Source organism: Muntiacus reevesi, chromosome 1, assembly GCF_963930625.1.
Source record: "Muntiacus reevesi chromosome 1, mMunRee1.1, whole genome shotgun sequence".
NCBI classification, from domain to species: domain Eukaryota; kingdom Metazoa; phylum Chordata; class Mammalia; order Artiodactyla; family Cervidae; genus Muntiacus; species Muntiacus reevesi.
This window is the reverse complement of record NC_089249.1, coordinates 65,102,616-65,118,349: the sequence shown is the minus strand read 5'-3', so window position 1 is coordinate 65,118,349 and position 15,734 is coordinate 65,102,616. Positions and strand designations below refer to the sequence as shown.

The following is a 15,734-nucleotide window of genomic DNA, read 5'->3' as shown; positions in this document are numbered from 1 at the left end:
AAGCTTCAAGATTGCCGGGAGAAATATCAACAACCTCAGATATGCAGCTGACACCAACCTCATGGCAGAAAGTGAAAAGGAACTAAAAGCCTCTTGATGAAAGTGAAAGAGGAGAGTGGAAAAAGCTGGCTTAAAACAGAGCATTCAAAACACTAAGATCAAAAAAAAAAAAAAAAAAAAAAAAAACACTAAGATCACGGCATCTGGTCCCATAACTTCATGGCAAGTAGATGGGTAAAAAGTCAAAACAGTGACAGGCTGGGCTCCAAAATCACTGCAGCTTGGTGACTGCAGCCATGAAATTAAAAGACGCTTGCTCCTTGGAAGAAAAGCTAAGACAAACCTAGACACCATATTAAAAAGCAGAGACATCACTGCTGACAAAGGTCCCTATAGTCAAAGCTATGGTTTTTCCAGTAGTCATGTACGGATATGAGAAATGGATCATAAAGAAGGCTGAGCGCCAAAGAATTTATGCTTTTGAACTGTGGTGCTGGAGAAGACTCTTTAAGAGTCCCTTGGGCTGCAAGGAGATCAAACCAGTCAATCATAAAGGATATGAATATTCATTGGAAGGTCTGATGCTGAAGCTCCAATACTTTGGCCGCCTGATGCAAAGAGTCAACTCATTGGAAAAGAGCCTGATGCTAGGAAAGACTGAAGGCAGGAGAAGGGGATGACAGAGTATGAGATGGTTGAATGGCATCATTGACTCAATGGACATGAGTTTGAGCAAACTCCTGGGAGATGGTGAAGGACAGGGAGGCCTGGTGTGCTGCAGTTCATAGGCTTGCAGGAAATTAGACATGACTGAGCAACTGAACAACAGCAACAGTGAGAGACCTTACTGGCTTGTTCAGATTTAATGAGTATTATTCTGTCCTGACAGTTGGTCCTTGAAATACAGATTAGACAGGTCTCTGGATGGACCACAGGATATATTCATGACAAGGGTTCAGCCTTGAGCCCCAGCTATCTCCAGTCTAGAAGGACTGTGGAGGTGATGTGGCTACAAAGGTTGAAGAAGGAAAGTAGTGTGTACTGAGTTACTACTCTGAGCCTGACATGTTAAGGTACCTGAGTGCCTGTTGTGTGCTGGACATTATTAGGCACTTCCAAATGCTTTATCTCATTGCTTATCAGCTCAAATGTGATATAATGGGGATAGCACAGGATTTGCTTTGGGAAGTTCTGGATTCAGATTCCACACTGTCACTGGTATAGTCAGTGTCCTTGGGCCAACTACTCAATCTTTGTGTATTGCAGTTTTCTCCTCTATAAAATGAATGTTGTATTCATTTTATATATTCATTTTCTGTGGGGACACAGAATCCAAGAGGGTCTTCCTTCTGGGTGATAATGTGGATTAAGGCATTTAGCACAGTACCTGGGGCAAGGCTGATACTGGGCCACTGCTGTTTTTCCTCCACTCTGCAGGTGGGGGTAGTATTTGTGCTTTACAGGGTTCTCAATGACAAGACGAGAATCTTGAAAAGTTACCAGTTACCCTACATAATCAGTGTCGAAGGTTGTTGCCACGGGTGGTCATGTTTGCCGTACACCACAAAGGGACGTGGTGAGAAGGGACGACAATAGAGGCGAGGGAGCAAAGGGTAACTAGCATTTGGGGTTCAGGAGATCAGAAGGAGTGGAGCTGAGCTTTTCTGTTAATGGCCATTGCAGATGATGGAGTCCCAGGCTGGTGTGGCATCTGGAATCAAAGCACAGCTCAGCTCTGACCTCCCTTAAGGGGCAGTCAGAAGGGACACCCGCCTGAGGTGTCACCAGGCTTCTAAGGGCAGCTCCTTCCTGCAGTGACAGTGATGCTTGGCAGTGGCCTTGGCACTTGGGTTCAGGCTCTGTGCCCCTCAGAGCCCCTGAGGGAAGAGGCAGTGCAGGGGCAGCAGACTGTGCGCCCACCCACGGGATACAGAGAGCCCCAGGTAAATTCCACGGGAGAGTGAAGAGAAATCAGAGTTTTCACCCTCAAGCAAAGGAAAGTGGCTGTGAGCACAGCCGTATATGACTACAAGAGGGGGCAGAGCTGGATCATCCTTCTGATTTGGGAAAGGGGACACACAATCCAAGGAGGCCTCAGGAAGTCCAGAGAATTGTCCAAGGTCTCAAAGCGTCCTTGGCCATGTGACTGAGAGAAGCAAAAACACAGCTCTGCAGCTTGAGGATGAGAGATAGTTGACAGTCATCATTAATAGAAGAACAGACCAGTGGGGCTTTATTGGGTCGGTAGAAAAAACTATTGTAAACCAAGGAATTTGGGGATTAGAATATCTGCTTGCCAGAACTATAAAAAACTGCAGGCCTAAGGAAAGTGATCAGATTTCACTGGAAAGAATTCGAAGAACAAACTCAAGTCTGTATGATTACCAAGAACACAGTTCTACTCATTGTTATTTTTAGGAGAACAAAATAGACAAAGCTGTTTTCATTTCCCTCAGAGAGCAATTCCCTGAGCAATATTAATAGCTTAAGAATTAAAAGCCACTTATGTTTTTCCTTCTGACACCACCATTTTGAAATACCACTAATCATAAGTGAGTCACACTTTCTCAGAGGAAAAGACAGTCCGGGAAGGATCACAGGCCTGAGCAAGCAAGGCCACACTGAGAGTGCAGGGGAAGGAGCCTGTGTGGCTGGAAATAGGTCAGTCAGTGATGTGTAAGGAACAGAGTCCTGTGCTGTGTTCTGATAATGGACTCCTGGATGCAAACCCAACCTTCAAGACAAAAGCAAGCTGATTCAGAAATACAGTTCACTTGAAGTTTTTGGATTTTTTTTTTTTTTAATTAAAAAAATGCTTAGTGTTAGTTGCTGAGTCATATCTGACTCTCTGTGTCCCCATGGACTGTAGCCCACCAGGCTCCTCTGTCCATGGAATTCTCCAGGCAAGAATACTAGAGTGGGTTGCCATTCCTTTCTCCAGAGGATCTTCCCAACCCAGGGGTTGAACCTGGGTTTCCTGCGTTGTAGGCAGATTCTTCACTGTCTGAGCCATCAGGGAAGCACCCCCCCGCCAAATGCTTAGGATCTTTATAAATCAGTATTTATAAACAAGTACATTTAGAATAATTTTGTTTGCCTGATTAAATATCTGGGTTTTGGCCTGTGTAGAGCTGTGCAAATTGTGAGTTCGTGCTTATGGACTGTGGACTCTTCTGGGCGTCTCCTCCTTTACCCGTACCCTTTTTCTGCAGATGTGTCCTTTTCTCAAGCCTCCCTTCCCACGGGCTGAAAGGCGGAAGGAGACTAGGCCAACTGTGGCACAACCCATACCACAGTCACCTAGGTACAGCATCCATGTGTTTTTAATAAACTCGTGCAAGAAAACTAGATTCACGGAATACTGTTAAATGACTGGGGAGTGACCAGGAAATACACAGCAAACACTGTTAAAAAATTCTAAGTTTTAAAGGATTAATGAAGAGCAGCGCTCTCTTGCTTGGTCTGCCCCACAACCAAAGTCAAAGGGCAGATGGTAGCGATTATCAGACTTGGTACAACCTCAAGGCATAGAGCCTACCACATTTATCTGACCCTGTACCTGCCAGCCCTAAAGCCATATTCCTTTTTCTGAGTGATTGAGTGGAACACTGAGATCCAGAGTCTAACCTGCGATCTTGGCATCCCCCCGCCCCCCCCCCACACACAAGCAGTGGATCATTGGAGTGGCCAGGACTCATCAACTCTGTCTCTGTATAATCTTTTCTCTTTGCTATCTTCTTGACTACTTGTCTGGCCTGCCCTGCTCCTTTATAACCAATTGGTGATACGTGCTCAATCATGTCCAACTCTTTGTGACCCCACAGACTGTAGCCCCCCCGGCTCCGGGGAATTCTCTCAGCAAGAATACTGGAGTGGGGGTGCCATTTCGCTCTTCCAGGGGACCTCCCCAACCCAGGGACTGAACCTGCGTCTCCTGCACTGACAGGCAGATTCTATACCACTGAGCACCACAGAAGCCCGTTGTAACATACAGCACAAAACTATAAAATCAGTAAAACTAAAGCACCTAATTCCTTGGACAAATACCATTTTTTAATGTGTGGGTTGCAGTTTGGGGTTCCTAGCGAAGTTGAACCAGAAGTTCAGAACTCCTCCACTCCCAGCTGCCCAGCCTCCTTCACTGTCAATATCTTGTGCCAAGTGAACGCAGTGAAGGGAAGTCATTGATTGTCTCCTGTTGTTTCTCCTGCCAGTCACCCTTGACCCCACTGCGTACTCCAGGTCTGCTCTATTAGTTTTCCAGCACTTCTCCATGCCTGTTCTAGTGGAGGAGACTGTTATTTTGTGTGCTGCAGTCATCTTTTCAGTTATTCTGTAAAGCCCTCTGACCTTTCATGTGGTCCTAACACAGCCCCTGAGACTTACAGGGTGAAACAGGACTGCCTCCAATTTAGGGAGGAGGACACAGAAGCCCAGAGAAAGCAGATGGCTTGAGCAGGTCACATAACTATTTGGGAACCAGAAATAGACCCTAATGCTTTTTGAAAATCATGCAGCTGCCCTGTTTCGTTAAACCTCTAATTCCTTTCCCTTTTGACCATTTAGCATATTCCTAATACAGATACATATGTGTCCTGCCCAGACTAAGAGCTAGACATTGAAGGTCAACTGAAGTTCCTGAGCCAACTAGTTTTCCCCTCTATCCAAAAGCCATCTGTCTTCTCTTAGCAACGTGTCCCTGGGTCCGCAGTCATCTGGGAGGAACCATCCCTGATCTCCACATGGGAATCTGGCCACACCTGTGAGTCTATTTGTGGCTCAGTCAGAGACGGCAGCATGACAGTTTAGGGGACAGGAGACAATTACTGAAATGTTAAGTCTATAGGAACCTGTAAGGTAGACCTGGGTGTAGATGCTTAAGTGAGGTGAAGGTGGACAGCAGCGAGGAGCAGGACCAGGAATTAGGAGACTGGATGGTCAACATATTCAGCTGAAATCTAGAAGGTGGAGACAGGAAGGCCAGAAGCCAGAACTCTTCAGAACAAACTTGTGTTAATATGTTACATGAGTATTCATGATGCTCTGAGATTGCATGGGGACTAACCCCTGTACTTGGGTAATGAGGGACCACTAATCATGAAAGATGATCATTAGAGATAAAGCACTTTGAAAGGAGAAATGAAAAAAAGGTCTTGTATATAATTCTGTCAAAGAGAAGTCAAAACAGAAAAGGTTATTAAATCTAGAAGAGATTTAGAAAATGGGTCAAGATAGAAAGGCATTAAATAAAAAGTCAAATTCAGGATATCATAAAACAACCAACTTCTTTAATTAGAAAGCAATAAACATGCAAATGGCAAGTATAGACATTTCTTTGAACCAATATTTTCACTATAATGAAAATTCATCTTCAACATTGATCCAAGCTCCCACATCTGAAGGTTAGGGAAAATATTGCACTTTGCATTTTCTAGCACTCCTCACACATGGCAAAAAGTTTTAAAAACATTTTGCTAGTTTTGTTTTACACACACTCCCAAATTCATGCACGCAATCATTCCAAACCAATGTTAGGTTATCCCCCTCAAAGGGAAAAAACTCAAAAAAACCACAACCTTAAAATTGCACTAAAGCTCTGTAAAGAAAAAAATATATATAATAAATGTCTTATACAAATTTCAGAACATCTAAGTGCTTGCCAGTAAGAATTGATTATTCTTCATCCTCATTTTCATTCTCCTGACCAGAGCCTTCTGATCTGTCACTCTCCAACCGGTCTGGAAAACACAGAAGACAAAAAAAAAAAACAAACACCTTTAGTATTACAATCAAAATAACTGTCAATGCCTTAAATAAAACTGATTAAAATGTCTATAATTCAAAATATCGTCATGTAAAAATCAGCTCACAGCTATGCGTAGAAGTTATTTTTGCCTCTAGAGGCAAAGAATAAAGGAAACAGCACTATTAACTTAGAATATTCATGTAATGCTAAAGATTAAAAAAAATTACAAAGTAAAAAAAAAAATAGATCTTGATCTATTGTGGTCTACTGCAATGATTTCAAACTGTGTTCCTTGGAGTCTAGGAGCCCTAGGAGTTATATCAGGTGTCACCAAAGGGAGTGAGAGGGAAGCTGTGCAAGAGAATCTGGGAATCACTCCCTAGTTGGCTCAGATGGTAAAGAATCTGTCTGCAATGCAGGAGACCTGGGTTCAATCCCTGGGTCAGGAAGATCCCTGGAGAGGGAAATGGCAAGCCACTCCAGTATTTCTGCCTGGAGAATCCCATGGACAGAAGCCTGGCGGGCTGCAGAGTTAGACACGACTGAAGCGACTTAGCACATAACACACATATTTCTAGTTATAAAAATATTTCTTAAATATCTGCTATGTTCCAGGATATAGTGGTGACCAAAGCAGCCACAGTGTCTTCTCTGTCCTCAAGGAGCTTATCTAGGTTGAACACTCAAGGGAGTGTACAATTACAGCCTGGTGAGCCAGCTATGGCATGTCCTCTCAAATTCCAGGCTTTACATTTGCTGTCCCTCTGCTTGGGACACTTTCACCTAGTTCTTCAGCTATAAAGGTTAGGCTTACTCAATACAACTATTTTTCCCTTTGTGAAACTTTCCCCAGACTTTCTCAGATACCCAACTTGCAGAATTATGAACTCCTTCCTTCAGGTTCCAGAATATTTTATATGTACCATATGATGATGATTCTAATTACAGTACTAGTCTATTTTCACATCTTCTTGCAGACTGAGCTCCTGGGAGGGTAGGAGTTATTTCTTTTTATCTTTTATCCTCAGGGCCCTAGTACAAGAGGTTCAATGAAGGCTTATCAAATAAATGAATATAAGTTTTACTAAGACAAGATATATTACATTAGAGTGTATAAAGAAGGCAAGGGTGTATAAAGTATCAAATCACTACTGCCACTAGGATGGAATCCTTTCTATCATAGAAACACTTCTCCAGGAAACTGGGAGAGGTAAAAGTTAGATGCAGTGGAAATAATTCAGGCTTCTCAACACCAAGAGAAGATGGAATCCTGAGATTTTATTATTCACAGGGGTTTAAATACTCCCAGTGAATTCTAAATTGTCAACACCAGTATACAGAAGGGATGTATGTTTAATTGTCCAGCACCAACTCCATTTCACTGTCAACCTAAGGAGATAATATATGTGTATATGATTTGTAACCTGAGTTATACAAGTTTTAGTTATTATATAAAAGTGTTCAACATACATTTGTAAGATAAAATAAGATTATAATAAATCTTCACAGGTCACTAAGGAATCTAAACACAGTGGAAGACTTTCTGATCAATAATAAGTTACCTAAGGGATGTGAGTATAAAAGAGATTATGCTATATTTATTGTGTGATATACTTTCATGGGAGAGAACAAAACATGAATTTGCTGTTCTGCTTACCTAGAGTATCATTAAGTAAGATGCCTGTCATCTTAGTGGAACATGTTTAAATCGCATCCACATATTTTAAAATGTGCAGGATGACCCAGTTCTTTTTGGTTGTCACATTATGAATGAAGATGGGGAAATGGAGGGTTAAGATGAAATGTCACAGCCTTGAAATCAGGGAGTTTACAGCAAAGTCCAAAGCAAGCAACATAAAGTCGAGTGAGGGCCTAGGGTCTCTTATACAGGTCACAGAGTAACTGACAGTGGCTTCTGGAATGAGGAAGAGGGCAGGATGGTGGTTCTTTTTTCAGATATTTCTCACACAACTTCGGCAGAGTCATCTCTCTCAGAATATAAACCCAATTTTCAAGAACAAAAGTAAATAAAATATTTTTGTCCACAGAGTACTACTGAGGTAATAAAACTGCAAAGCAGTTCAACACTTTCACAAATCTCTGGTTGGCAATTACAGGCCAAGGAGGGCTGAGGACACTGTTCTTTAAAATGAGAACTAGAAATAATGACTTAGAAAGCCACTGTTTTCAAAAGCAAGACAACACCAAGTTCCTATTATAAATAAGGGTTACATTTGTGGGAAGGCTCCTTTAATTCTCTTTTAGAAATACTTCTTTCTGAAATTATTTTTGATCAGGAAAAATATGAGATACTATTAATAAGCTGGCTGGGGCTGGAGAGAAGGGACAACAGAGATGTGAAAACAATTACCCAAAGGAAACCTGTATTACACAAAGAATCAATACAGTACTCCTGGTTAGCTAGAGATTTGATGCTAGAAGTTCATTCATTCACTCACCCATTCATTCACAAAACACTGACTGGGCAACTATTATGTGCTAGGCACTGTTGTTCTAGGAACTAGCTACCCAGATGTAAGTAAGACAAACTAGGTCTCTGGTCTTAATGAACTCAGTTTCTAGAAAAGAAAAACAGAAAACAAGACAATGTATTTTTCTCCTTTAATCTGTGTAACAAGACAAAAAATAAATGAAGTTAGAATAAGTACTTGAGGAAAAACAGGCAATGACCAGAGAGTGAGTGATGAGGAGGGTGTGCATATTAAGCAACTTCATACTGAGTGACGAGGGAACACTTCTGTAAGGAGGTGACACTGGACCTGAGACTCAATTGTATGTTCAGTTATTACTGAAGCTGGCAAACAAAGCTGCCTAAAAGGCAGAGAAACAGCCAGTGAAAAGGTCCTAAATATGCTAATAGCTTTATGAGTCTGAGGAGGAAAGCAGTCACTTATGGCTAATATGTAGTGAGCGAGCAGAAAACGAACTCAGTGGCTGGCAGGTCTATCTCTTATAGACCAGAGTATGAAGTCTAGGTTTTATTTTATGAGCAGTGGGAAGCCCCTGAGAGTTTTAAGCAAGGGTGACATAACCTAATAAACTTATTAAAAAAGGGAGTCAGCAAACTATGGCCTCTGGGAAAACCTTCCCTTAGCCTATTTTTGTAAATAAAGTAGTATTAGGGCATAGCCATGCCCTTGATCTACATATTATCTTTGGCTGCTTTTGCAACACCATGTCAGAAATGAGCAGCTGCAACAGTAACCACATGGCCCACAGTCTATTTACTTTCTGGCCATTTAAATAAAAGGTTTACTAACCCACAAGCAAGGAGGGGTAAGAAAGCCTTCCTCAGTGATCAATGCAAAGAAATACAGGAAAACAATAGAATGGGAAAGACTAGAGATCTCTTCAAGAAAATTAGCGATACCAAGGGAACATTTCATGCAAAGATGGGCTCAATAAAGGACAGAAATGACATGGACCTAACAGAAGCAGAAGATATTAAGAGCTGGCAAGAATACACAGAACTATACAAAAAAGATCTCCATGACCCAGATAACCACGATGGTGTGATCACTCACCTAGACCCAGACATCCTGGAGTGTGAAGTCAAGGGGTCCTTAGGAAGCATCGATATGAACAAAGCTAGTGGAGGTGATGGAATTCCAGTAGAGATATTTCAAATCCTGAAAGATGATTCTGTGAAAGTGCTGCACTCAATATGCCAGCAAATTGGGAAAACTCAGCAGTGGCCACAGGACTGAAAAAGGTCAGTTTTCATTCCAATCTCAAAGAAAGGCAATGCCAAAGAATGTTCAAACTACCACACAATTGCACTCATCTCACACACTAGCAAAATAATGCTCAAAATTCTCCAAGCTGGGCTTCAACAATACGTGAACTATGAACTTCCAGGTGTTCAAGCTGGATTTAGAAAAGGCAGAGGAACCAGAGATCAAACTGCCAACATTCATTGAGTCATAGAAAAAGCAAGAGAGCTCCAGAAAAACATCTACTTCTGCTTTACTATGTCAAAGCCTTTGATTATGAATCACAACAAACTGTGGAAAATTCTTACAGAGATGGGAATACCAGACCACCTGACCTGCCTTCTGAGAAACCTGTATGCAGGTCAGGAAGCAACAGGTAGAACTGGACATGGAACAACAGACTGGTTCCAAATCAGGAAAGGAGTACATCAAGGCTGTATATTGTCACCCTGCTTATTTAACTTATATGCAGAGTACATCATGAGAAATGCCAGGCTGGATGAAACACAAGCTGGAATCAAGATTGCTGGGAGAAATATCAATAACCTCAGCTATGCAGATGACACCACCCTTATGGTGGAAAGCAAAGAAGAACTAAAGAGCCTCTTGATGAAAGTGAAAGAGGAGAGTGAAAAAGTTGGCTTAAAGCTCAACATTCAGAAAACTAAGATCATGGCATCCAGTCCAATCACTTCATGGCAAATAGATGGGGAAACAATGGAGACAGTGACAGACTTTATTTCCTTGGGCTCCAACATCACTGAAGATGGTGACTACAGTCATGAAATTAAAAGACACTTGCTCCTTGGAAGAAAAGCTATGACCAACCTAGACAGCACATTAAAACGCAGAGACATTACTCTGCCAACAAAGGTCCGTCTAGTCAAAGCTATGGTTTTTTTAGTCGTCATGTATTGATGTGAGAGTAGGACTATAAAGAAAGCTGAGCACCGAAGAACTGATGTTTTTGAACTGTGGTGTTGGAGAAGACTCTTGAGAGTCCCTTGGACTGCAAGGAGATCCGACCAGTCCATCCTAAAGGAGATCAGTCCTGAATATTCCTTGGAAGTACTGATGCTGAAGCTGAAGCTCCAATACTTTGGCTACCTGATGCGAAGAACTGACTCACTGGAAAAGACCCTGATGCTGGGAAAGACTGATGGCAGAAGGAGAAGGGGATGACAGAGGATGAGATGGTTGGATTGCATCACTAACTCAATGGACATGAATTTGAGTAAGCTCAGGGAATTGGTGATGGACAGGGAAGCCTGGCGTGCTGCAGTCCATGGGGTCACAAAGAGTCAGTAACAACTGAGCGACTGAACTGAACTTACTGACCCACATTTTTTTTTTTTTTGCATACCAAGTCTATGTCTCTTTATTATTTTTTTTATAATTCTCTTTTCCCTTTTTTTATTTTTATTTTTTTTAGTCATTAAAAAGAATTCATTTGAATCAGTTCTAATGAGATGGATGAAACTGGAGCCCATCATACAGAGTGAAGCCAGAAAGATAAAGACCAATACAGCATACTAATGCATATATATGGAATTTAGGAAGATGGTAACGATAACCCTATATGCAAAACAGAAAAAGAGACGCAGAAGTACAGAACAGACTTTTGGACTCTGTGGGAGAAGGCGAGGGTGGGATGTTTCGAGAGAACAGCATCGAAACATGTATATTATCTAGGGTGAAACAGATCATCAGCCCTGGTTGGATGCATGAGACAAGTGCCCGGGCCTGGTGCACTGGGAAGACTCAGAGGAATCGGGTGGAGAGGGAGGTGGGAGGGGAGATCAGGATGGGGAATACATGTAAATCCATGGCTGATTCATGTCAATGTATGACAAAAACCAGTACAATATTGTAAAGTAATTAGCCTCCAACTGACCCACATTTTTAAAAAGCCTCCTCTTACTGCTATGGAAATCAGACTATATGAAGGCGAGAGCAGAAGTGGGGAGACCAAGATAGATGAATATGGACTGTATTCTGGAGTAAAGCTACCCTTACTGATGGAGTGAATTTGTACATGACTGGGTAAGTGCCTGTACATTCAGTGTGATGTTAGTTCTACAGATATGGCTATCTGGATCTATATGTGCCATGTTCCAGAGGTATGAATGAATGCTTCAGGGTTTTATAAACCATGTTAACACTTTGGACTTTATCCTAAGAGCATGGGCAGGCACAGAAGAATTTTAAAGAGGGGAGTAAACTGAGTAGATTGTAACATATTCTAGAAGAGTTTGGAATGGTTCACACACCATCTCTCCAAAGCCTGTCAAAGCTTCTAGGAATCTCAAAAGTGCCTTTATCTCTCATGAAGTTGCCTAAACTAAAAGTCTTTAGTACAGCATTCATGAGAATAATTTTGGGTGCTTTTTTAAAATGCAGAAGCTCAAATCCTATTCAGATATAATGAATCAGGATCTTTAGTGTACAGGAACCAGGTTATTTGTAGTTTTGAAAAGATTTAAAGTGCACTCTTCATTAAAAATCACAACTATAGCAGGATGGAGCTGACTTCCCAGGAAGCCTGTGGAGTAATGGAATGGCTGAAGTATTCTGTGGCTAGCTTGTGCTTCCACAATCAAAGTCTGTTAGAAACTGTCCTTGAATATACAGACATCATTGTACTTGGAATACAGGACAATGAAGAAAAGCAGAGCAAAGGAGTAGCAGACTCATCAAATAACTAGATATCTTAAGAATAAAAGCAGCAGAAATATCAACTCTTGGTTACCTTTTCGTATCAAGGATTTTACCTAAGAGAAACAAGAGGGTAAGTTAGGTTGACTAAGCCAACTACAAAGTGTCTCCCTTTGATTGCTGGCAAAAAACCACCATAGAAGGGAACTTTATATTATAAGCATCTAATTCTAAAATCAAAGAAAGACAGTAATAACTGAGTTAACAAACCATTGATACATCAGTACCCATTTAAAATAGATTCTTGCACAAATGAAAGGAGAAAGTTCCCTACAGGCAAACTCAGAAAGAGCCATTCACCAGACGAACTCTTCATATGAACAAGCACATTTATTTATCATAATCAGCAAATGTTTTTCCTGTTCTATAAAATGGTGCCTCCTCAAATCTGAGGTCAAGTGAATTTTAAGAGTTACTTATTCTTATTGAAGAAAACAGATCAAAAGATGTCATAGTGAATAACAAGGGGGCCAAAAGAAGTACTATGATAATATTCTGTTGGACTGCAAACATTTTTCTATTTTCATTTTAGGTTTATTTTTTGTTTTGCTTTGACCATTTGAAATTTTTATTCTTTCCTTGTAATATTTGATATTGACAATTTGAGGGTTTTCTTTCCAGCTCCTTTAATTACAGACATAAGGAGCTCCTTTCAATTCTTAGATGTACCACAATCTTCCAGGACTTAAGACAAATGCTATATACTCTTTTTTTCTGCCAGGAATACTTATGTCTCCCTTCCCCACTCTCTGAGGAAATTATATGCAATCTGCCGTTTATATAGACCTGAAAATCTGAAACAGAAAGGTGAAAGTGAAAGTCACTCAGTCGTGTTCAACTCTCTGTGACCCCACGGACTGTAGCCCACCAGGCTCTTCTGTCCATGGAATTCTCCAGGCCAGAATACTACAGTAGGTAGCCCATTCCCTTCTCCAGAGGATCTTCCCAACCCAGGGATCGAACCCAGGACAGAAGTTATCCTAACAAAGAGTGAGGGTGGGAGGGGACAGCATGACTGTAAAGATTCTGAGGTAGGGAAGAGTTTGAGGTACCCACAGATTTAGAGAGGGCCAGAGAGGATGGAGAGGGAAATGGCAACCCACTCCAGTGTTCTTGCCTGGAGAATCCCAGGGACGGTGGAGCCTGATGGGCTGCCGTCTATGGGGTCGCAGAGTCGGACATGACTGAAGTGACTTAGCAGCAGCAGCACAGAGAATAGAGAGGACAGAGAAGGAAAGAATGGAGCAGAAAAGCAGTAGTTTGAAATCAGGTCATCCAGAGGACTGCATGTCTTATTCACGACTTGAATACATGTTCCTGCAACTGAAATTCATAGGTAAAAGGAGAGTGAGTGCTTGAAAGCTAGTTTCAAATTCAGGCTTTACCGTTTATCAGTTGTGTGACCTGGAGTGAGTTATCAAAAATAATCTACTATGTAGAGGGCAGGAGCTAACTGAGGATAAATTTGTGAAATGATTGGCATGCTGCCTGATTCATTAAAGGTACTCTATACATGGTTGTTGTTGTTGTTATTAAATAATACTCAACATATAAAGAAATTTGTGTTATCAGTGAAGTGATAAACATTTTGTTTATAATCGAACTGGATACTTTCTATTGTTATGAACACATGTTATTCCATTCCTTCTTGAAAATTAAGTTGTAATATAATGTAATTAATTGTAATGTGAAGTTTTGTATCTGAAGCACTGAACCCCATGGTTTATCATCTAAAACAAACAAAAATTTGAAAAATACATTGAGCTATTGTTTCAAATCTTTGTAGTAATACATTTATTTTTATATGGGTTGTGATTGATTTTGGCCAAATGTATGATTAAAAGGTACTTACTATAACACATCTTAAGGTTTATGGTATGATATTCCACTCTGAGAAGAAAACCACAGCTGATAAAGTTTTGAAGTGACGTCATCTTTTTATTATGACAATTCAATAAAGTTGGCTCATGGGGATACAAATTACTGTACTAAGATCAAGAATTCATACCACTTAGTTCAAAAGTTAAGCTGCCTTCTATGTAGTCTGAGAGGACCTAATGCCAGCAAGAAATAAATTTCTTGTATTTAAAAAAAACAAGTTAAAAAGTTAAGGCCAAAAAAAAGTTGGCCTTGATTTTGTAATTTAAGGAAATTAATAAAATCTCTTTATTTTTTGGCTGTATCATGTGGGATCTTAAGTTTCCCAACCAGGTATCAAACCCCTGCCCCCTGCAGTGGAAGTGCAAGTGCTAGCCACTGGACTGTCAGGAAAATCCCTTTTTTCTCCCTTAAATATAAACCCCTTTAATGTCAATCTTAAATAATGTTTTTTCAAATATAATAATGATTTTAATAGCACACTGACAGTTCTTACCAGCTCGAATATGGTTCAGTGAAGCCAACATCCTCAACATGAAAGAAGCTGGAACTGTAATGGTGTTTCTAGTCTCTTCCAGCATGAGTTCATTTCGAGTTATAACCTATGAGGCAAGTTAAATAACCATGTCAAAGATCATAAAGTAACTGTATGTTTTGCTTAGATACTAGGAGAACTGTAAAGAATTAACAGGAATTACTTCATTCTTCACATGTATCTATATGGGTCTATATTACCATCTTAAGGCTACCCAATGCCAAATAATTACTTAAGCTTGTAATCAACAGAGTAAGGTCAGAAAACACTACTCTTTAACTGGAAGAAAGACAAAGGTCAAACGCTGAGGCTACCTGAAACTTGTAAGAATTCAATTTACTTTTACTTAAAATTTGTTTATAAAAGCAAAGCAGTCTACTTTGTGTCCGCTTATTATTTTTTCCCTCTAGTGGAACTAATATTTTTAGTGAGAGCACTGCTAAAATTATTATCCCTGGGTCATTTGGGCCCCTCAAGGAAAATGTTACATTAACTTCAAAAATAAACCTTTGGATGAGAGTTACCAATGAACTGTGTCTTAAGTACGGAGAACAGGACTAAAGGACACCCATGAACATCTAGGGATTTAATGTATAATTACAGGCAGAGGGAGAAAGAGGAGACCAAAGGGAATGGCAAAGAGAAACAGGAAGGAAGGAAAGCAGCAGAGGAAGAACAGACCCTAACCTGATCAGCAGTCCCCCAGTGACATTACACTTTCAACTCCTGCGGGTGCCCCACGGGGCCCTGTACGGCCCGGCCTCATTTGTCGGTCCCACTGAGCTGCTTTCTTAAGTGTCCTCTAGGTGTCAGCGCACGGATGGCCCATCTACCTTACAGTAACTTGAAACACGCTGACCCTTCTGTCTCAAAGGCTCCTTTGATCCTGGTCCACCTGGTAAACTCAGTTCAATTCTGATTTCCTCTGTGAAGAGACCTTCCCATTCCATTTACTCCAACTGAAAATTCCTTTCTACGAGTTTCCAGAACACTATGTGTACATTTCTGACATGGACCACACTGTATTCTGGTTGTTCATACATATGCCTGTTTTTTCTCACTAGTCTTTGGGTTCTGAAAGAAGGGGTTTATTTTTTTTAATTCAGGACTCTATCTGATATAGGGG

At 40.8% G+C, this 15,734-nt stretch overlaps 1 protein-coding gene across 6 annotated transcripts in view; it reads right to left on the bottom strand.

Annotated features, from left to right (window-relative positions):
* Positions 1–5,268: 5,268 nt before the first annotated feature.
* DCAF6 (DDB1 and CUL4 associated factor 6) overlaps positions 5,269–15,734 on the bottom strand; it is a 182,356-nt gene continuing 171,890 nt past the window's right edge. For all 6 annotated transcript variants that reach the window (XM_065946324.1, XM_065946326.1, XM_065946325.1 and 3 more), the window contains 2 exons: positions 14,570–14,675; positions 5,269–5,738 (listed from right to left, as the gene is read on the bottom strand). In XM_065946324.1, coding sequence (XP_065802396.1) covers positions 5,674–5,738; positions 14,570–14,675 — 171 coding nt within the window. In that variant the 3' untranslated portion in view covers positions 5,269–5,673. The remainder of the gene's footprint in view (positions 5,739–14,569; positions 14,676–15,734) is intronic.